The 24,380-nt window shown below is 39.2% G+C and overlaps 1 protein-coding gene across 1 annotated transcript in view; it reads right to left on the bottom strand.

Moving 5' to 3' along the window:
• INPP5A (inositol polyphosphate-5-phosphatase A) overlaps positions 1 to 24,380 on the bottom strand; it is a 202,002-nt gene that overhangs the window by 72,209 nt on the left and 105,413 nt on the right. The window contains exon 8 of the mRNA XM_019471752.1: positions 8,332 to 8,416. Within this exon, the coding sequence (XP_019327297.1) occupies positions 8,332 to 8,416 (85 nt within the window). The remainder of the gene's footprint in view (positions 1 to 8,331; positions 8,417 to 24,380) is intronic.

The raw sequence follows: 24,380 nt of genomic DNA, 5'->3' as shown, positions 1-24,380 counted from the left end.
GAGGAAAATATATAGTCACAGCTAGAAGAAATGCCACATACAAAATTTGTTTTCTGAAAATACTCTTAAAATAAACTGGGTTAAAGAGAACAATATTCCAAAGATATAGAACATGATTTAAAAATACTTTAGTGCTTCAGCTGCCATGTTATGCTGTCTAGAACTACTGTCATACAGCAGATGGTTCACTTATCCTGCACTGAGGAATTCAGCAGGGCCTACAAGAGCTTACCACTTGGCTATGAATTAAATGGATGCAGCCGAGATCTTAAATGTATACATATAGACATCTGCCCATCATCACTGCCTAGAAAAGATAACAATGTCTAGTTTGGTTTTGGATAGGGAGGCAGAATTGCATATGCTCATGACTATATACACTTACTTCTTTATGCTATGTCAGTATTTTTAATACAATTAAACGTTACTAATTTCTGCTGAATGCTCACTTGTCAAAGCAAAAAAAGGCAGAATTTTAGAAAAAGAAATGACTGCTGTGTTTGTAACAAGAATGTGCAATTCTTACATGCACTTTTCCTGATGTATTCAAAGCATCTTCTGCAAATAATACTTAGTTGAAAAAAATACACACATACACACACATATATATTTTTGTGTCTGACAAGACAGCCAGATGATTAGTGATGACACCAATATTGCAAGGAGACAGCAAGAGCGTCATCCTGCCAGATGACTTGTTTTTGTTCAGGGAAGCACACCTATAAAGATGAGAAGGTAATCAAGTCTCCACATCCACCCACAGCCTGACCACCTCCGGTTTCCAAATCAATGCTAATTGCCTAATTAGCTATTAATCTTTTTGATGACAATTACTAATGGGTCATTTGTTGGCTGGAGTTCGCAAAGATCCTAGTTACTGCACAAAACACAGGACTCCGTAATGAAACAAGTTCAACTTAAAATATTTCTTCATATTTGAGTAAGATCTAAATCAATTACTTCGCCATAAAAAGCTGTTCATCAGCTTTTTTTTGAACAAAAGATGTTCAAAAGAGAGAGGTGTCTTACAGGAGGACGTCCATGTTTTGTAGACGAACACATCACAGCAGTAACAGGGAGTGCTCCTTGAACTTTTGCTGGCACAAGCACACTTGAAAAAAAGATATGACGCCACCACTGTCTTTTTCAAAATGAAAGGCCATATTGTGCCAAGACTGTATGATCAAATGAAAATTATGTGATACATTGTAGCACCAGCAATATGGTAGGAGCTAAAAAGTCATGCTAGAATGAAGTTGTTCCTATTTTACTGGATAATATAAAGTCAAATGGTCAGAGGTGGCAGAGAGGCACAATGCAAGTGAATGATGGAGCTAGATATGCAACTTCTTTATGAATAGTTATTACCTTTTAAAAAACATTTAATCAGCAATTCCAGTTATGGCTTATCAAATGGCTGCTTGGCAGAAGTCTAGAAAGGAAATATCTTGGTTGAATGTAACCCATTAAGTAGATAGGGTAGGTGTACAAGCATGAATTCCTAGTTTTAAGACAAGGACTTTGCTCCTTATTCCGCAGATAGAGCTTGAAAGCTTTTCGTAAGCCAAAATGACTGGAATGCTGGAACAGCATTTCTGTTGCTACCTTTATAAATGTTCATATATGATACACTATCCCTCTCCAGCTTACCAAGTTACTATCAACCCTAACAAAATGTCCTTTAGTGAGGGAAAAATGAAAACTGTTTTTTCTGGATACAAGTGAAGGTTATGGTTTACCTTGAGCAAATGGATTTTGTGATTAGTACGACTTTCTCCTAAAGACCTACAGTTTGCATACTGAACTTTATATTCCTGAGTTGCAATTCTTGGAATTGAGGAGCACACAATTATCCTTCTTCTTTTCTTGGAAGTACAAGGAACTTTAAAAGACTTTTGAATCAGCAGTCTCAGCCAGAAACAAGTTTTTACTCCAAAACAGTCAAAATAAGCCCAGTTTATTAAGCCTGATTGTACTTTCCTAAGATGGACAAATAGGATTAGGAAGATTTATAGGTAGGAGTTTCAGTGGATAACTAATTTTTTTTAAAATATGAAAATACAGTAATTCTCAAAGATTAATATAGACTGTTACTATGGCCAGCTGACAGCAAAAATACTCTTTCTTGGTCTAGACCCACCTAACACTTGAACAGTGATTTAAATAAAGCAAGACTGGTAAACTGACTCACTGAGATAGAAGGAACAGAAGGAGTAATATTTCTACCGATGACCACAGCCGAAGCTGTGAGCTGTGATGCTCTGGGCTGGTGCAGGGAAATAATGAGAGGAGGCAGCTCCTGACTGATGCACCGCATCAACCACCAAGTTCCAGCAAAGTGCTTGGGCGAATGAGAATGGGAACTCTCTCTTGTTTTTAAACATCTGCTCTAACAAACGGAGGGGAAAGGGCACCTCTGCATGTTAAAGACACAAAATGACAGCCCGCGCGGGATGCCAGTGCGTAGGCAGCCCTACAAATTTACTGATGGGGGTCACGACCCTCCCAGTTGCACTTCCATAGATCCCTGTGAATGAGGAGGCAAGGAGAGATTTATGGGACCGATTCTGCTTCTACATTTACACTAGCAAGTGTTTGTAGAATTTACAGAAAATACTAGATGCTAATGAGTTGTTTCAATTAAAAAAAATTAAATATCTATATAATGGTAAAAGTGGAGATTAGAATGGCCTTGGACCCATCACAGTGTGAAACCCTGTGTGGTCTACAGCAGTCACAGCAGGTGAGAAGCTGCTTGCTCTCAGGGACTGACAGAAGAGAATTAACTTACTTCTTCCATGCATTCACTCACACTAACTTCATTTCTTTAATTTCTCATATCAAACAAAAAGAACCTGTCCTCCTCAGTTCTTTGTAATGAAAACCCTCATTTATCCCTCCACAAACTTCAGTTCCCTTCTTACCCTTAATGTGCTTCAGAGTTTTTAGTATCCTAGTTTTATTGAGTTGATAGCCAACTAGTCTTGTTTAATTTCAGAACCTCCAAGCATTCACCCTACTACCTTTTTTGAAGAACCAAAACACTAACTCATAATAATTTTTAAATTTCTGGAATATTCTTCAACTTCAGCCTACAGTATACCTCATTGCTGCTGCAGATTTCTTTAAAGTCACCTCATCAAATCTCCTTTCAATTCAATTTTAGAAGGTAATTTTCCAGAAATAGAAAAACTACCTTTGTCACACACAATACTATAAATTTGCAATGTATTTCTGATAACCACAAAGATTACAGTGACCTATTTGTATTATCCTTAAAACCCAAGGAGAGCAGAACTTCTGGAAAAATTATAGGAGAACCATCTTCTACACAAAGAAACATCACAAGTTCATGTTTCTATGAACTGCTGTGACAATACCTGTATCAGAGACATTGCAGAGAAGCTGATACATACTAGAATTCATAGTCAAACTAATGTAAAAGTTTATGGTAGTTTTGTACATGTTGTAGACACTTCCATAACATGCTGGGAATAGATGTGCTGGAAGATACCTGGAAGCAGTGGGCAAATAATTAGAATGCTGTACCACCCAAAAAATCTAGCACTTAAAAAAAAAATTCAGTAGGCAAATCTTTGAATTTAAACAGCAGCAAAATACTCGGCCAACTTTGCATATGTAGGATTAATTTAGCTGACCATCAGAAAAAAAATTAAGGTCTTAGAGCATGCCTTAAAGTGATCAAAACCTGAGGAAATGTAAATCTTTCTTTTGTATGTATTGCCTTACTAAATACATTTCCTACTTACAAGGTTTATTTTTGGAAACACTTCTGGCATGAAGGATGATGAACTGAAGATGTTTAGCACTAAATGAATGCGATGCCAGCAAGACACATCACAAACAGCAGCGCAAAAGTGTCTGTAATTTGCTGGCCCGAATGGGTCTACAACGCATCTTCAAAATGTGGTGCATTCTAAGAGGCTAGACTGCTAACAGAAGATTTTCTGGATGTTTTACAATAACAAAGGAGTGGCGCGTATCTCCCTTACGGAGGGGGACTGACCTCACAGCTCAGCTACACAGACCCAGCAGGATGTCAGGATCAGGCCCCCGATGATACCACCAGAGCAGATCAGGAACTATCTCAGCATCCACATTAGGAAGATTCACTCATGCTACCTCAGCAATAGCACTTGGCCATTACAAATTTGCCGGTACATTAGCCCAGAGGCATATTGTTCAGGATGAAAGGCATCTCCCACCAGACTCAGGTAGGTGTTCGCAAGCTGAATGCAGCAGACAGACCACAGCATTCCCTGTTTCTTGCCATGCAGCTCCCCGTCTGCACCCACCCGATAAAACCCTGAGTAATTTAAAATGCGCGTTGACAGGAGCAAGTAAAGTCAGAGTGCTAGACCCAAACAGGGTCCCCTAAAACTCGTCCTGAGACAAAGGCCCTGGGGTGAGCTCGGCCAGGGCCAGTGCTGGCAGCCCAGGTCCCCTCTGCGGTCCTGCATCCTCGTGCCAGCAGCCTGCTGCGCCTCCTGGGCAAGCACAGCTGGGGCAGCTGTCGTTAATGGGATAATGAGCAAAAACCTGCACCTACAGCATCTGAGCTGTGACAAAGCAGATACCAGTTGAGAGACCACTGGATCGGGCCACTGATGAGGTGTGCAGGTAACGAAGTAACAAGGCAATGTTTATTCTTCAGCTTCTTGATGCAGTGAGCCAGAGCGGTGATTTGCCAGGGATTTAGCTACAAGACAAACTTCTGAGGCTTATTACTACAGCAATACCAAACCTTTATAATTAACACTTAGTAGCATTTACACTTCCGTATGTTTATTTTCAGGTAAACAGTGGCTGGGGGCTTTAGCCTGTCCCAAGGAGAGGGTAGCATGAAGCATGCCTTAGGAGATCTCACAGCCAAAACCAAGATGGGGCATCACTGGCCGAGACCTGGCAAAGAGACCCCGATGTCCTCGATGCCTGGCACACACCCAGAGGATACAAATGTCTGAGACTTCAGGAAAAAAACTTGTGGTTCCAGGTCCTCTCATGCTCCCTGTATTTCGAATCACACATCGGCCCAAGAAAACTAGACTAAAACGGAACCTTATCATTGGCCCTTTTCAGGCTGAGGACAACTTTAAAATGCTTTAAATGGGTGAGCTGTAGGTATTTCTCTGAACACCATCATGCCAAGCTACAAATTATGCTCAAAGTATAATTCAAATCTGCTGTAAAACAACTGTATTTGCTATGCTTGTTACGCTACAGATGTCCTATTTCTTTCTTGCCAGTTTATCCCTCTGGACAACGCACTTGTTAATGCACACATGGATCTCAGAATTGCCAGAAGCCTTTACCTGTTTTATTGACCCCCCCCTGGATTACTCCAACAACAGTAAAGCAGATTTTCCTAGCAAGGAAATCAATATGACTTTAGATTAAGGTTCCCATAAAATGTTTAATAAATTATATATTAATGATTTATTGTCTATTAATTATGAATTAATAAGCACAACATTTTTGGCATCTGATATAGCACACTGCACTTCAGTGTCTGGACTCCACATTTGAAACAGCTCTCAGATTCTCCCTTTCAATGGCTTAATTGAGAAATCCTTTAGAAATACACTTTATTCTTTGTGTTTGGTATAACCACAGTCTACATTTCCACAACACATGTATTGCTCATAGCATCTTAGTGTCCAAGCGTTCAGCACATTGTGGTCTCAAGAGGGAATTCAAAAGGTCAGCAAGAAAAGCAGAGATAAATTTAGTAATATATACAAAGATGACAGGTCAATGGATTAACCCTTAAAATTCCTAATATTAACTACAGTGCTGAATAGTCAAAAGAATGGTTAATGTCAGTTTGCGTAGGCACACGTTTAGAATGCCAGAAGGGACCAGGATATTTTTGGAGTGTGAGGTTCCTACATGAGCACAGGCTAACACTTTGGCTGGCACTGAGTGTTAGATGGCCATTTTTGTTCCTGCTCTGTCACTGCCAGTTGTGCACAGCCTTGGTCAAGGCACTCTGCCCTCTGCCAGCTTTGGAAAAATGGCACAGTTGAGAAACATCATTTATAAACTAGTTTGTGAAGTGATTTGGGATTGGATCTTATACATCTTATATACAATCAAACCATTAGGTCCTATCTACAATAATTCCTGCTACAGGTGGCCTGTAACTCTGCCCTTCCAAATTATACTTTAGAAACTGATCTGTCTCCTAGGAGCCTAGACTTCATTGTCAAAACAGAGTGCTATATGCTTACTACTGATTTATTCATGGCTGTTCCGATGTTAAGATGCTGTCAAAGACACACTGCCTGTACTATCACTTCTGTGTAGTAAACTGCATGAGACAACCATTCCTTAAATCTTTCGGATCTTCTGACATACCGGTTTATAAACTGTACCAAATGCAGAAGACTACAAAACAAGCTTAATATGACTTTAACTGTGCATACGTAAATTACAAGTGGAAGTTTCTAGATCAACTTTAATTATGTTTAATTAATGTTGCAAAGTAGCTGGGTGAAGTTCTGGTTAATGGGGTATGCTACTTCTCAAAAAAAGCAACAGAAAATATGTATTATTCTAATGCTTTTTACACTCACACATGCATGCACCTTATCTAGGAAGAATGGGTAAATGAATTTGATTCATCTTCAAATTACATCTTGTGTGCTCATATGCAACAACATTAATTGACACTGGTAAAGCATTCCTAAGATGAAAAGTACTGTGTCAGGACTAAGAATCACCTGTACTCTTACTACCTGTTGTGCAGTTCGTTCAGTACGCATCATCTATGGCTAGTGACATTATTTTGTTACAAGTGGATCGCTTTGAAACTCACAGATATAAATACAGGAATCAATCTATTGGTAATAAAGCAAGCATTCTCTGCAGTTTCAATCCTGCCGACTACTAGGCAGTTAGTAAGTTGGGAAAAACTTACAGTGCCCTTCATCAATACTGGGTATAGGAGATAATTCTCCTGCAGCATGACTGATAGAGGAGTTCTCAGACAGGAGCATTCTCAGTAATACTACTGCACCACTAGTGAATAAAAACCAAACAGGCATAATATTTCAAAAACAAGTAATCTATAAACATTGATGATAACTATGGTAACCGCAGTGTAGCAGAGCAGAATTTAGTCCTTAACATATGCAGTACGAAGCTGCATATTCTGAATCAGTGACTTGAATTTCATTTCAATTATGCTTTAAGTTTGTTGGTTAAATGATTGCAATGTATAAAGGATTCCAAGAAGGAAGTTACTAGCTACATACGCAGTGCTGTAATGTCAAACTCCTGTTTTTCAAGAGATGAAGGACTAATCATCACGTAAGGAAGGAGAACTGCACTGCACCTGTATGAGGGGTAGCCAGCCTTTGACACACAGGTCACTTACTTCCCACTGCTTGATTTACAAAATAAAAGCTTTTGGTTTAGAAGATACATGCCTATCCTCAAGGACACCAAAAAGACACTACAGTACCTCTGAGAATTAAAGTGGGAAAACCATGAGCTTAAACTGATTTTCAACCTGGACATCATTTCTGACCCCATGTTACCTGGAGCTGAGCTTTAGCAATAAAGTCAAGTCAAAATCATGAGTAATCTCAACTCATGATGAAAAAGGTTTACTGCATTCTTTTTGGCTTTATACAAATCTTCCAGTCACCCTTCCACGCTGAGATGCTACTGTCACAAAGGTCTGCAGAAATGTCTGCTTGTATTTTTAAAGTGTGGAGTTCTATCACAGACATTTAGGAAATGTCTCTTTTTTTCCCCACAGAGTAGAAATATAAACCAGCACTTACTCCGCTTGCAGTAAATGACTGTGAGATTCACTGTGAGCTACAAACACATGGCGAAAGTCACAAACATACAACAGAAATGTGGTATCCTGTGCTGAAGCCCGAAGAGATTTCCAACAAGGAATCTGCATGTCTGCCAGTGGAAGAGACTCTTGCATACATTGTGAAGACTCCAGGTCTCATCTTAGATGGTCACCCACATTTTCTCCTTTCTATACACAGGTCCATGAACAGGTGGCATGGACTCTGCAGTCCACCAGCATCTACAGCCGATACTCACTTCACACACTTCTACTGAGAAGAAATGCAGCATGTCAGCTGTGTTTTTCCTGATTGCTTCAGCAGATTCACAACAGTGGGTTTTAGTTACCTGTCAGAATTTCCTGTTAAAAGTATTCTTAGCCAAGTCTGATGTCAATATTAAGATTAGTTTGTTAAGTCACTTTTAGCTTTTCCGCAGGAAAAAATATTTGAGAAATAAAACCTGGTAGGGTCTACAACAGCAGAAAAATAAAAGTCCTACCTCTACTACTGCTTTGGCATCCAGTCTAAAGTTGAAATCTCCAAAGACAAAATACGAAACTTTCTCAAACCGCTGATCTATAATTCTGGAAAAAAACAAAACAAAACAAACCTGTCATTCAGCTTTACGTATATGTGAGGATGCACAAATACACATATCTTATCTTCTCAGCACAATTTCAGAAATAATTATTGGAACAATCAAAACTACCAGTTTATACTGGAACAATATATTAACCATGGTTTTGGGCTGATTTTCTTTGCTTAGGCAATTCTATCTCCAACCCCAGTAAAATAATGCATTAGATTTCCCCTGCCTGGCTGAAAGAGCAATTTGGAGGAAAGCAAGTTTGCAGCAGTTAGTACAAATAATGCAGAACTGGCATTTGGGCATCACAGGAATCTTGAGGGCATCATGGAGGTACTCCACACCTTTGAAAGTTTAAGTATATGGCTTCGGGCTGGGCAGCTAAGAATTAGGAACCCCAAATTAGCGGCGAGTTCAGAATACGTCTACCTTTGAGTTTACTTATCTGTAAGATTGTGATCATAATGTTTACTAGCATTTGTTAGTACTCTAAGAACTATATGAGAGAAGTGACATGTTAGGGATAAACATTAATCATCACAGCTGATAGAGGTTTTTCCTGGCTCAGTTATAGTTCTCTGAAAGACATTTTTTTGTTCAAAGCAGACTTTTACTAACACCTAAAAGGTGATCTTTTCAGATGTGGAGTAAAGATTGACTTTTTTCTCAAGCCTTTGCTCAGTACTAAACAGGGAGATAAGGCATTACTGTTCATCTTTCAAATCATGTATTATTAAAAATTGTTATTATACTATTAACTTATCTATTATTAACAACAATTGTCTGGTACTCCTAACAATGTGCAATTTTATATGCTTCCAGAGATCTTGGCATTTGGAAATCCACTGATTCACACTTAATTTCAAAACAGGAATCAATACAATTAATTTCCTATCAGTAGCTGAGGAAGGTATGAAATACCTGAAATGCGACTGCTACAGCTACAAAGAATATACACAGACAAAACAGAAAAAAACCTGCATTGGTATACTAGATGTACAATAGATAAGAAATAAGGAACAAATGCAAGGCGATACACTGTGTACTTTCTGGGAATATATAAATACATAAGTGTTACGATGCCAGAAATCCCAGCTGAGCCAGAGGCAGGGGCCCATATAGATAGGTAAAGGATTATAAAGTAATGCACAGTTAAGTAGGCTTCCTGGAACAATACTGCCCAGCAAGGAGGCATTCATTTCAAATGGCTTTAAAAGTTTTAATACATTACATCCATTTAGACTTTTCAAAGCTATAAAGAAAGATACAACATTGGATTTACAGTGAGATACTGCTTCTCCTCTTAAAAACATCTCACATTTTTAGTCGACGGTAATCTATTATGTAAGGAATATTATTCTATTGAAAAATTAATGTGCATTGGACCTAAGGTAGTGATCATTTGAAGCAAAATCTCTTGCAAAGACTTATCCTTTTCTGGTATGAAAACCTCCAAATCCTCCATTCAGCTGACAAATTATTGCAGGTACTGTTAATAAATACTGTCTACTGTCAGCTCCCAGCAAGCACTGAGAAAAACCTGTCACTCTTGACCTGTACATAACATTAGTTTGATTAGTGCCCTCACGGCACATTAAAGGAAAATGAGAACTTAAAAGTTAAACCATTTACATTACCACAATTTGCTAACACTATCATTGCAAAATCTGATATGCAACTTATACATAAGAAAAACTGATTTTGCTTTGCCAACTTTCCTGATTCATATCTTAGTTTTGGCTTTGCTCATTGCCATTTACCGCTGACAAAGAAATGACAGATATTGCAGGAATGACATCAAGGTCTAAAGAAGGCCTCTTAAAACAAATTGATATTATGAGACTGATGCCTGTGATTGTATTATGCAAAGATGGATTTTCCAAATAAACAGACTATTCCAAAAATAGCCAGTTAAAATGTCTCCTAACTGATGAACAAAACAGCTGATTAGTCTGCTTCTGATCAATTAATTAAAATTCAGTCATTTCATAGTCTTGCACATTACCTGATTTAAACATGATTTGCATACAAATCAATGCCAGCTTTAAAACGGGTAATTTTAACCAGTTGCTCCCCTTGTAGTTTGTCTTGTTGGACATTTTAGAAACAGTGTCTCATGACAGACTGAAGTACAATAGTGATAATGTTACTTCTCAAGAACTACGAGACACATCTCTTCCTGACATATCTCCTTTTCACAGGTGGTGAAATTTAGGTGTACAGTAAAATTACCAACAGTGGTAGAGCAAGGGATATACACATTTATGTATTTATTAAATGATCTGGGATACCTAACAATAAAATATGCTTTAAATGACTCAACTTAATACATGTATGTAACCTACTGTCCTTACCATTGGAACTTATTATTAGCTGAAGAGTTCCCAAATCTTAGAATTATTTCAGCAATTTGGTACTCTGATAGCTCTATTTTGAAATACTTACTGGTGCCTACAATGGCACTGAATCAATGGCACAAGAACTAATTTTCTTGATTGTGCTTTTAGAATCAGCCTCCAAGTTAACAAAGGAGATGGTAATAAAGACGAGCACAGCAATATTTCCTCCCATAGGAACACGCAGGAAAAACACCCGGCACTGGGGGGACTCGGACAGAAATCAAGTACTGCAAAACACTGTGAGTCTCGCCAGGACCAAGGACATGCAGTGAAGGTATTAGGACTGCAGCAAGAGCTAAACAAAAGTGTTCCATTCCTCTTGTTTCCGCGTTCTAAGCCACAAATATATACAGTTCATCATGAGTACAAGTAAATGAGAACTCAGAAGACAATTTTTTTTTTTAACGAGTGCTTGCAAATGAACTAGGAAGGCTTCAAATTCTGCGTTATTCTACTTTGCTCTGTGTTTCTATAACAATACCCTTCCTTTAACCATGAATCAAATAATCCTTTAAAAATGTTGCCATGAATCAGTCAATGGAGTGATAAATCTGAATCATATAAAAAGAAAGCAGCCAACCTATGTCACCAGCATTAATCTTATGTTTTTAGTGGGAGGACCTAGTGCCATTTCCTTTAACTTGTACTTGCTGACTACCAGATTATCCTGAAGGGCTTCAACATACTTTAAGGCTCTATTCTTTCCTGTACAACTTTTCTAAATAGCTTGTGACAAAATAGGCGACTCAGATAAAAATTTCATGCCTGTAGAGAAGCTACAAATATCTCACTTCCACAACTCTGTATGCAAGAGCAAACAAAAAATCATCAATGCCTTAACTAGCTGTGCTGCTTCTTGTGACCTGTGCAGGGCCATCAAGAGACAATGGGCAATCAGGATGTATCCAATGCTTGAATGCAAATAAAATAGAAAACTTTTCAAACAGATTACAGCCCTTCCTTTCCAGAAAGGGAAGTCTTCCCTTTGAAAAGGCTGGAAGAACATGTTCACTCTTCTAATCCTTTGTTCTTCCTCCAGAAGGTATCGCTTATGAGAAGAGAGTTTACTTGCACTTAGAACATACCAAAGATATCTCTTTTACTTCTGCACATTTTGGAAATCAAAATAACAAATTCAATATGGCAGATAAGGACCACTGGAAAACAAGCACGCTTATGACTGGGTTTATTGATGACCTTGTTAAACTTTAAAGCACACAAATATAAATGCCATAGATGATTTCTCTTCTGTTAGTTCCACAAACATGGAACTTTTAATTGCATAAGGAGTCCTTGATAATAGTATTAGATTCTTCACACTTGGAACACATTACCTTAATTATTTTGCCAGTTTCAAACTAATTCTACATTTTTAACTGATGGCTCTACACTGAAAGTCTTCTGGACTGGTTGGGTTATTCTTTGTTTCTTTTCAAATTCTGTTTTATTTCGAGAAGAGGCAGACTGCAAACAGAACAGCTTTTTGGACATGACAGGACAGTAAAAGAAGGAAACACTCAAGCAACTGTAACTTTCAAGTAAAGTTTACAGTCAAAGTTAGTCACATGCTTAAATGTTTTGATGAGTCAGATCCATGGTTCACACTTTTTTTTAAGGAGTAAACATCACTGGTAAGGGTGCAAATTAATGTTAAATTACTATAGCAATTTCTTTGCTGCAAAATAAATACGTTTAACTCTTATTTTGGTCTAACAACTGCAGGTTGCCTCACACTGGATATCAGCAGCTGCTTTAGAAACACAGAAAGAAGTTACTGTGTCTGCACTGGAAATGTACTTGCTCTGCTGCGTCGGTAAGACTTCTAGCAAAATGACCTCCACTTATCAGTGCTTTTTAGCATGGCAGTCCCCTGACATTTTCCTAAAGACCTGTGACAAAAACTCTCTGTTATTCTGGGTGCATCAGGAGAATTATGAGAAACCTCTGAAGCCCTCTGAGCTACGATGCTGAATAGCTTTAGCTTGAGCTAGATTGGCCTGCCTGCGATGAAAGCATTACCCAGCCCAGAGCAGGGGCTGGCTGGACCCGTGCGATAGGCAAACCTCAAGAGAAGTCAAACAAATGCCACAGTAGAAGCAAATGCTCAGGGTTTGGTCTTGGAGCCTAGGCTATGTCAAATTACTTTGATGTAAAGACAGACCTCTCAGTCTGGATGGCAGCGTCAGCTGAACGGATTGTGAAGGGTAAGGTTTTTCAAAGCTGTTTAGGAGATCTGGATGCCATATTCCTACCAAGACTGAAACAAGTAAGAGGCAGAGGTTCCTCTTCTCCTTGATACTACTGGAAATCTGGGTCTAGTTATTAATTTTAGTCTCTACACAGAACACCAAAAGTAATCGCTTAGTGCAATCTTAAAATGAACAATTCCGTGTTATTGGATTCACTGAAATCCTTTCGTAATTTACTTTATTTTAAAGTACTCATTATAGTAGTTACAATTAAAGATACTTTATGAAATGTACCCTCTTTTATAAAAGCTATATGGTGTACTGTATATACATTCCAAAGCACTGAAATTCAGCCAGAAAATAATAGGGCAATTAGAAACATGACCGACTTTCCCTTGCTTTCATACTTATCCCCCTCCCATACTGTCACAAGAAAGGAGAAGAGAAGGAAGCGGCTAAATATCAGTAATTTGGTCATGGAAGAGAGCAGCTGAACGTGATTCAGTGTGACAAGAGGCACTGTGATTTGGCTAAACCATTTCTCAGGGCACTTTGTAAGGAGGATCAGCAGCATTATTCCTTTAATAGCCATGTCTAATGCAATAGCCAGCTGGGTTTTGTCCCAGACCAAGGTATCAGCATCAGGTCAGAAGGTAACATTCTGTTTACACGATTATTTCCTAAAGCACTTATCTTCTCCTCGGTGTGAAAGTTGACTTTTCTGTTTGTAAGGAGGCCTAAAGAATTGAGGGAATGGGAAAAATTAGCTACACTGAGCTGGAGCTGAATGGCATTAAGTGGGAGGTCTGAGAAAGGCTGCTGTGGCGCTCAGCAGGACACCTTATTAGCCGCGTCATCGCAGTTCATTCAGGCAAGCCATACCAGTGTCACCAGCATTCCCACACAAAGACAAAGTTCTTCACACAGTCTATAAACATGCCTCCCTGGCCAATTCATCCTAACTTGACACCGCTGAAAAGAGGGCCTTGAGGGTTTTTTTTGTTTTTTTTTAAACACAACAATAACATAACAAAACAAAACAAAAAACTTGCAGCTCTGCCAAACAGGCTGAATGGAAGAGAAGGAGGGACAGTGTCACGTTTCTTGGGAAGAAACAATCCAGAGGTCAAGCCATATTTTATTCAGTGAGCAAATTTTTATAATAACTAAATGTGTTTAAGCTAAATACTGGCTAATATGAGCACTTCCGTATTTCTTGTACAGCTTCTAGGGTAAGATATCTTTCCACAATCTCTTCATTCTTACACATTATCCATGCAGAGGAATTTAAGGTCCAAAATCTGCTTTTACAGAGGACATATGACTGCCTATATAAAATGTCCTTTCCTTAGTAAAGGAATACGAAAATCACAACTAACTATGCAGAGAAGAGAGGACAGCTCAGTCTCGGTATGGCAATCATTTCTCAGGTTAAACTGCTGATCTTGTTTACTGTTGACCTAAGCAGAGCTTTGAACCACAGGTTCTGTTTTGATCTGAATCTAGTAAAAGTAACGCTGGCCTACGTCTCTGCATGGGATGGTAAAACCTTTTCACATTTCAGCCGATCAGTGAAGTGTTCAGGAAACACTGTGGAGGTTGAGCCAGCAGGGCCATTTGCACCCTTGCTGTGTGCAGCGCGGCAGCCTGGACCCCCCTGCCCACATCCACTCGCAGTAGTCACCGTGCAGCGCCACCGGGAGGGTCACCGAAAGGCTACTGGCGCGGAGGCAGTGCTGCCAGGTGCTCCGCAGCCCCGTAAGCATCCTGCAGCCAGACCCTGCAGGCAGCAGGCTTGTACCTCATGGCCGCACTTTGCAAAGGGCATGCTCAGCTAACGTTTTCTTGACAAGAGAGGATCTTACCTCAAAGAGGAATGTTTAGAAAGTTGACCTGTGAAACAGACCATGCTACACAATTAGAGAGCAAAAAGGAAAGAATCTACTGACACTTTGGTATGAAAACTACCCACAAACCTTATGCACATCATGTATTTGTTACTGACTCAAGGCTTATTACCTTAGCAGTGAAGACACTAGCTCTCGCACCAGAATAAATGGACTGCTGAACAATGATTTAATAAAGGAGACTCAGCTGAACAGCAGTATACAAGTAACTCTGCCAACTTGATCTTCTCTTACGGTCAAACACTTCATAACTAAAAAAAAAAAAAAAAAAAAAAAAAAAAAAAAAAACTGCAGAAAGTGACTTGACCATCTCATTGGTGGGAGCCAAGTGCTAGTATGGAGGTAGCAGGTGACCTACGGATAAGAAGGTTATACACACTTTCTTCTCCATAAATTTATAATGCCAGAGGTAATAACAACTCCTGCAGTGACTTCTGGTGGAAAGTCAAGGAACGACGACAGTGAAACCTGTCTTCTACCACAGCCATGTTAAGGAACTGAAGATCAAGAGAATGGAAATGATAGGTTTTGGCTTATACAAAACTAAACGCAGGATTGCTGTGTGGCCTTTCAGATTTCTGCCGTTCCTATCCTCATTACTTTTTCCTTTATAAGTTTTAGTCAAAGAGATCAGCTTGCACACCTGCACCTCAAGAACTGGTCCGTGGGAGATCCACCTCCAGCAGAGGTTTTAGAGAAAGCTTTGAAACAGAACCCTGTCATCTCTTCTGCGTATTGCCTACCTTCTGCAGCACAGTCAGCGCTCAGCTCACACCATTTTGTATTCTCAGATATATGTTTAGAGAAAAATTCCAGAAAAATCCCCATCAATTCTGAATAAAAGTTACCTGGTGACTGTCTAAGTGTGCCTCAAAAGACGTGATGTAAGTGCCTTCATTGGCATGCCTATGGTGTTGTAGCACTGTCATTAAAAAGATAAAGTTTATCACATTTTTGTGCCTTGTTCTTTCTGATATAATAGCTAAAACCTATTAATAACACCAAAACATCTCAAAAGGTCAAGCAGCATACAGCAAGATGAAGGGAATTGTCAAGAAGCTTAGGCAATCATCTTAGCACTCAAGACATTTGCCAGGGCTGTTTAACTAATATGTGATGTTCACTTTTAATTTCAATATAGTGCCATTTGGGCAAAAATGTTGTATTTTTTAATTAATTACAATGTCAGCAGCTATTAAGATTAAAAGAAAGACCACATCAATAATAAATACTTAATCCAAAGAAAGGATTACAAGAAGAGCAATAAAAATCAATTTTTAGAGCTGGAAAATTGTGACTTTTTCCTCACTTGACTGGTATTTTCATTATATTGACAAAACCATGATCTTACCTGACACTGACATTCGCCTAATGAAATAGCAGCCATGTATAATGATGTAAGTACTTGTCAATTTTGCTACAGGAGAATACAATGCTACGGCACTGGTGCTATGCTACAAAGAAATTCTCTTGCTCTTCATCTGATGTAAGAGAAAACAAGAAGAAACCGAAGAAATTGCCTGTCTTTTTGAATCTTCCTTTACTTTATCATGGAAGATTAAAATTCTTCCACGTAACTTCTGGAACTCCTCAATGTTGGTAACACTTGGTCATAAGCAGGCAGCAGATAACTGCCATATCTTAATTTGCATGAAGACTGAGATGTTGCAATTCTTGCTTACTGTTCTGCAGGGCTTAGATGTAGGGGAGTAAAGCAAAAATCCTGTGTTCGCTTAGTGTTAAACGTGCAAATAGCAAGCCAGAAAATAACCAGAATATGTGTCAATGGGATACCGATCCATTAACTCATTAAGACTGGGGAAAGTATTTTTTGTGACAAATCTAGAAAAATTCAGAACAGAGGCACTGTATGTCCTAAACAGTTCATCAATGGGAACAGTGGCAGAATGGTTAAGAAATCTTGCCAGATATGTGTCTCGCCAGACTTGCAACAAACACCTTTCCCAGTCTGACCTCCTGCAGATGGCTGTGTGGGCAAAGGGGACAGCAGACGGTGATAGGACACTGGCCACATCATGCCATAGGGCGCTGCTAGCAACAGAAACCCACATGCTTCCATCGGCTTGCCTGGCGAAACAGCTAGGCTCAGAGGGACTGCGAGTTAAAAATAAAACCAACCACTTCTAGAACAGGGTAATGCAAATCACTAGAAACACAGAAAGACTTCACTCACAGAGGATTAAAAAATGTTTGACATTGAGAAAAGCTAACTAGCAACAAATTTTACATACTTAATTGTTAGCTTGGGCACTTATCCCTTTGAAAATCGCACAACAGTGGACTACTGAGCTAAGACCGGAAACAAACGACGGGTGACATGACAGAAACATTTGAAGTGCTAAAGAGAAGGGAAAAAACTCTCTCTGTCAAAAGAGCACACCGATTAAAAAAATTAGAGCTGTCAACATTAGGTTTGAACAAAGAAAATTCTGGTGGATATAGAGATAGCAGGACCATTTTCCTTGTTGGAGTGAGAAACTAAATCATCTTAGCTGCATCTTAAACCCTACACCGATGGAAGAAAGATAAAGAAGCTTTCATAAAAGGTGAAGCAGTAACAGCTATTTACCTGTCAGTCCATGAAAAACGTCTGCCAAGTCTGTCTACAACTACTTCAGCACTTGTACAGACAGACAAGCGGCTAAAAATGCCGTAACTTGCACCTGGTTATTTACCTGTTAGGGAGAATATGTATCTTTCCAGGACACAGAATACAAGACTCAAAGACAACAACCTTCTCACATAGTGATCCTACCTTCCTATGAGAGTAAAAACGTTGAAAGATGGTTATTCACTTAGTGCCCATAGACTCAAACGGAAGCAGAATGGAGCTCTTTCAACCATTTCTCCGTTTTATAACTATCAGCTCATAGCATCATCTTACAGCGAGCATTGTAAATAAAATCACAATAGCAATTTATTTTCATTTCTCTGCAAATGAATAAAAATTGGATCAACAGCCCATATAGATTCTTCTTAATTGAATCATAGCTATCCTGGAAGATTATATGGCTATACAATAGAATATTTCAAAAGACACAAACCACAATGAATGCTGATGTGAGTGTCACCTTTAGCTAGACACTAATGACTGCTCTTTATCTAGCTCCAGACTCTCTAAGGAACAAATTACAGTAAAAAGAGAAATATAACTCAATGAGAATGTGACACACTCTGCACATTCTCTTATAAAGCCATTTTCAGAGCAAAATCAAGCAGGCAACAAGTTATTTGCAGCCATTTCTTTTTTAAGAGGCATTCTCTCTTTTCTTCAATCCTCTGTGTTTAATTACACAAATTCTCCTGGGAGTGGTATTTTTTTACAATACATCCAATCTAGCCTGTAGTTACATCAGTTATATTCTACTAGAAAGACACGGTAGCCAACTGAGGCAGCTCCAGGAGAACCTATTACTGGAAAATAGGTAAAAAGGAGTAAAGCCCTTACGAAAGACGAGGTGGAGGCTTAGAGTGCCGCCAAAAGTGACCCCAGCTCACCAGCAGATTGACAATCCCTTATTGCGATCCACACCATAGGACAGTGAGTTTGCTTTTGTGAAAACAACTGTCGAAAACCCCTCCAGGAAACCTCAGAGCTTTTATTTTCAGCATTTCTTCTGCAAGACCCACAATTCTATTCACATTAGGCAAAGTGAAGAGTGACTTAGTGTATCCACACTATTTTTTTTTTTTTTAAGTGACACCCTTCTGTGTGACACCTGCAAGTTCTTAAAGTTCTGGATTTTGTATTGCTGATTCTCCGGTCAGATCTTTGCTTCCAAACCTGCTATTGTTTATACAGATTTCTTTTTATCATGAGAGAAAAAACAGATCTTTAATTTACAATTTGAATAATAAACGCTGCAAATTTATTAATAACCTGTTCAGTTATTAAGTAATGCCAAAAAGAAAACAGAAAAAAAAAAAAGACCCCCAAATGCTGAAAATAACAGAGTAAGGGCAAAATTACTGACTAGGACTACCAGAAATCATCATTCACTTATTATGGAAATGCATTTATTGTGACCTTAAAAATTTAATCATGTATATTTTCCATTTTCCATTACAATGCATACAAAAGTACAAAAGTATTTTTCTGCTAAAAATAAAATCTAAATAAAATTCAAAACGTGTTTGTGTAAACAGGAAGGACATACGAGTTAAATTTTTGACAACTGCATCAAACATGCAAAAGCTCGAGCCAGCAGAAAAACAAGCAGCAAGGAAAAAGTGTCTTTGACTATATTTGACAGGTTGAAAGTAACAAGGCAATTTTGCTGGATTTACTCTTTAAAGAGCATATTATACAAACACCCTAATTTTGAGAGCACTTAACCTTAGTTTAAAGGGGGGGTGTGTGTGTGACTGAATATTAATGAGATGAGCCTCAGGGTGTTTAATGAAAAGCTGTCTTTTTGAATGTGATCTAGGGTTTTAAACCTTTGTTAGAAGACATTTGGATGGAAGGTTTATTTGCCCTGGGAGTGCATTCTATCTGAATACACAGAAATTTCACTAAACGTTTGAAGGCACATGATTACAGAGAGTTTTCACTTGATGTTAAAATCACTCTTGCAAAAAATAAATAAAATTAAAAAAAAATCCTTCCCCCCCCCCCAAAAGCGAGCTACTCCTAGGATCTTCTCAAATGACCCAGATCTTTAGAGTGAAGTTTTCCTTTGCCTAGAAACTAAGTGGCTTTTCTTTTGCTCATTCAGCTGCTAGTTCTGGGAAAAGCCCAAAGAGAAACATTTAGATTGGAGGGGTCTTTGAGAAGATGTGACAGTTGACTGATGAGCATCCATAAAATGACAAAGAATAGTTGTGTGGAGCCGGTGCATCACATCGCCTCTCCCTGGGAAACTAATTGCTCTGAATTGTTAATAGTAACATTATTTTTCTGGCAATCATTTCTTTTGAATACCCAAAATGAGCATGAAACAGCTCCTTTGACCGGACATAAAAGTTAAATGTCCCAATGTTGATCAAATTAACTTCAGCTATGTGACAATGGACTATATTTGTGAGAAAATAATGAAGGGCACAAAGGGGAGCTTTATGCCAAGATTTCACAGTTGTAATGTAAAAATGTTTCTGTTGAACTAGGCCAGGGAACATTTCAATAGGAAAACAGAAGAGCACTGTCACTTTCTTTAAAAAAAACACATTCATTTTATGGATCTGAATGCTCTAGATAATTTCAGGAAGTTTAAATGGCTGGCACACCAAGAACCACAGTATCAGGCTAACATCTCACGTCCTTGTCCTTCGCAAACTCTCTTCTAATACTTTTAAAGGACCCTATCCTACAGCTTCTACTCATTCCCTAGCCAGGCTATTAAATTCAGTAGACAACTTTTCCCCAGCAAGTGTCTAAAGGACATGACTAGTATGCCAATATGATTAATTAATATGACATATGCACAAGCATTAATTACAGCAGATGCATGAAAGACTAAACTAAAATGTAAATTACATTTTCTTTCTTACTCTCATGTATAGCTTAAACCTTCCAACTTTAGAAAATACAAAAATGCAAGTATTATGCGAATAGGGCTAATTGTACATGGGAACGATCCAAAATGGACCTGGAAGAATTTTTTTTGCCCCACAAAATATCAAGCAGTTGTTCTTATTCTCATTGATAAAGCAAATTCAGTTTTGACTGTATCTGTGTCTATCTGGAGCAACGTAATTGACTTCTGGGAATTTAGTTTGGGTTTACATTAGCGTTGACAAAGACTCATTACACACGCCAATTTTCTACATATAACACTGTACATGTATTTGTAAATATACAAGCAAATATTTGCTTAACACCAGTGTAATTCCAACTCTCTTAGTCTTTAAAGAGTCTATCTAACACCACATTTTCTTCACACTTACTAAATGGCAAATGCTAAAAACAATCTGGCTCAGCACATACCAGCTAGCTGTCTTTAAAAGCATTCTTCTTGCTATATTTTTAACATTATTAAAGCTAAATCACTTCAGAACACCATTGTAACATTAAACCTTTCTACTCCCAAAACATGTTATTATGATTATTAATAGATTCCCTCAGGAGAAAACTTTCAGCGGCAACTTTAAATCATTCACTTAACACTTTTTGTTTTTTCCCCCCTAAGCCATCCCCTTCTCAGTAATTTAGAGATGTTGTGCAGCTTTGTGCCTATGTGTTAAAACCTTGCAGTTAAAATAATTTTGGCGAAACCAACTTCCCTGATGATTTTAACAGTTAAATTCATTTGAGCTTTATTTGCAAACTCTTCTCTTTTTTGTATTTCAAACTCCTGTGATAGCTTTTACCTTACATGAAAAGGCTGTACTTAATTCATGTTTATGAAGATGCAGTGCGAACAGAACTGTGCTTTCACTTACTCCCACAGTGACCTAAATCAACTGTGAGAAGGTGTTTCTGTTTCATTCAGTGAAGGTTTAGCTCATTAAACTGTTTTCCTTCTCAGTATTGTTCACTGGGTTTGAACTGCATTGCTGTTAAATGCTCTTTAGCAGTTTAAAGGCTTTAAAGGAAAGACTTATCAGTCTCTGTTTTTAACAGCACTAAATCTGCATTATTAGTTCATGCAGATAAGGGGATTTAAAAGCTCAGCTTGAAACCTCTCTCTTCTGTATTTATCTGACACTGCATAGTTCCAGTAGCTCAGCTGGAAATGTAGATCTATGAAGCTTTAAAGAGAGATTAAAGCCAAGAAAAGAAGTACTTTTCCCCCTATAGACGCTCTCACTTTCCCTTTTCCTACTGTCTGAAGGAGTGATGGCAGACAATGGTCAAAGATGGTTCCCAAAACCCTCTGAATGGGGACACTGTTGGTGGTAGCATTCATTCAAAGTGAGCTTCAGTGTATTGTCCTCCCCAATCAGCAGATCAGAATAGAGTTTGCTGGTGGCTGCCAAAAGGTTAGCAATGCCGATGAAAGGGGTTTCCCATTATTCACTGCTCTTACAGAACTCCCCTTTTGTGCGAGTCAGCCCATCATTTCACTATGGAGGTCCGGATCTGCGGCTGGCTGCTCTCTCAAAATGAACAATTCATCTGAATGCAAGCTCACAGTAGTAGTGTGCAACCTAAAATCGAAGTTTTTCTTTTCTAAGGACAGGGGAGTTGGGGCAGTTTTTTGGCAGTGTCACATTTTAATGATATACCATCATGACATCTCTGACCCACAGCTGACACTAATACTACAGTCTTATTACCTTACCCTTGCCAGGGCATCGTGGGAGGTCCAAAGCCAAAATTAGCTAATGAAGCACACTGTATGCTGTAAACAAGTGTGCAATAAATAATGCAAAAGGTTTATACAGGTTTGCTAAAGTTTCCTCATGCAAAGCGTAAGAAAAGGAGAGGAGACCGATGGAGCCAAGAAAAAATGAAATAAAAATAGACCTTTCCCACACTGCTCTACGTAACAGAACTCAAGTATCTGTGTCTCAAACTGCACTGAGAGTAGATCCTGATCTTACTGCGTCTCTGTCCCCTAAATAAGGGATCTTTTATAAACCACTGCATGCCACCTATTTGCAAACCTTCCAAGTGCCTCCAGTGTTTGCTGATGATTTGAACAGGTTTTACAAGTGATACAAGAGAAGACATACTGGATTTTTCCTCTTCATCCTTGTATCACCCCCCAAAAGTGAAAATAAATGCTATTTTGGAGAAATTCCTCCTTAGCCCTCTGCTGGGGTGCACAGGAAAAGCACTTCTTTATACATAGCGGAAAATGCAGTCTCTTTTGCTAAAATATCTGCCTGTCTTTAACTAAGATAAAACTTACAGAAAGAAATAAAACTTTGGATGGAATGCGATTGAAAAGGTATTTACACCCCATTCCACATTTCAGAACCTTTTTCAGTGAAAATCTACATAGGGAAAAATGACAACACTGCATACGCAAAGATACTTTTCAACACATAATTTGTTTCAGGAGTGTCTTTAACTTCTAGGTTGCTGCCAGAGAGTCACGAGAGTAAACAGTTACTTGTTGGTGGGGAATTCCTCACTGCATTTGCCATACACAGGGAAGGCTGCAAGCAAATGCCAGAAGGAAGAGACACATCGAACCCGTCCTTCCTCTCAGCCCCCTTGACCATGGTCTAAGTCGTGTGGAGCAACAACTCCCCACGAGTTCCAGGCACTTGCTCTCCTCCCCTCGGCTAGCTGCAATGTGCTAGCCCTCGTCACCGACGTGGCACCCACCGCCAGTCTGTGCTGGGTGATGGGATGGGGCTCAGCACCCACCGGCTGGGCTGGGACTTCCCATGCCGCAGCACTCGGTGCCCCACAGCAAGATCAGCCAAGCGACCCTTGCCCAAGCTTCGCTATGGGGAAGGGCAGCAGCAGTCCCGCGCTTGTCTGGGGTCTCGCTGCAGAGAGCTCTCTGAGCCTGGCACGTGCCGGCACTCGTGGCACCGCTGCCGGAGGCAGCCCTGGCACATTGCACGCCACCGTGGGCCACCAGACACCAGGGATTGGGGCAGGAAAACAGCACGTAGAGTGCTCTGCCTTTTTTTTTTCCAGCCTAAGCAATTTGTTTTAAGCACCATCTCATGCCACAGATTGCAGTGTATGCCATGGCTGCTTTGAAGAGACACTTTAAAGCTCTATTTCTCAGGCAAACATGAAGTCAAGCAGTACCTTGTAAGAGAAATACCTGTTTACTTTGCCAATACATGTATGCCCACGCAGAAATAATTTTTTCTTACTCAAGAAAAAGCTGTCTTTTTTTCTGACTTTATAACTGCTAATTAGGGCAGCTGTAAATTGTTGGGTTATTTTTGGGACTATCCTCTGCATTGTACCACCCATCAGATGAATCAACTCTGTAACACCATTATAAACCATGATGTTATTAATAACAGTGATGACTGCACACAAATGCTGTGTTGCTGCTTGAAAAAGATTAGCTGCCGACTGCACTCAGCTAGTATTGAGATTAAAACACCACAGGGTTTAACACTGGGGGGGTTGGAGCTCGTGACTTATGAGGAGAGGCTGAAAGAGCTGGATTTGTTCAGTTTACAGATAAGATGGCTATGGGAGGATTTTGTTGCTGGCTTTATCTATTTGGTAGTTACAGAAAAGACAGAGCCAGACTCTTCTCAGCAACGCACACCAAAAGATGAGGGGCGATGGACACAAACTGCTTTGAGGGAAATTCTAACTGGATATTAGGGAGAAAGAGTTTCACAATGAAGGTAGTCAAACACAGTAATGGGTGGCCCAGAGAAGCTGCAAATCACCGTGCGTGGAACTTTTCAAAGCTCAGCCGGATAAGCCTTGAACAACCTGATCTGATGTTGAAGTCAGCCCTGCTCTGAGCAGGAAGATGAACAAGAGGCTCCCAGAGGTCCCTCCCAACTGGAATTACTCTATTATTCTGTAAATGAAAACATACTTGAATGGCAGCTTTATTAGACTCCACGCA

This window comes from Aptenodytes forsteri, unplaced genomic scaffold (genome assembly GCF_000699145.1).
Source record: "Aptenodytes forsteri isolate BGI_AS27 unplaced genomic scaffold, ASM69914v1 Scaffold15, whole genome shotgun sequence".
In the NCBI taxonomy this organism is placed as follows: Eukaryota; Metazoa; Chordata; class Aves; order Sphenisciformes; family Spheniscidae; genus Aptenodytes; species Aptenodytes forsteri.
Note: the sequence above shows the minus strand (reverse complement) of the source record. Positions and strands in the feature narration are given on the sequence as shown.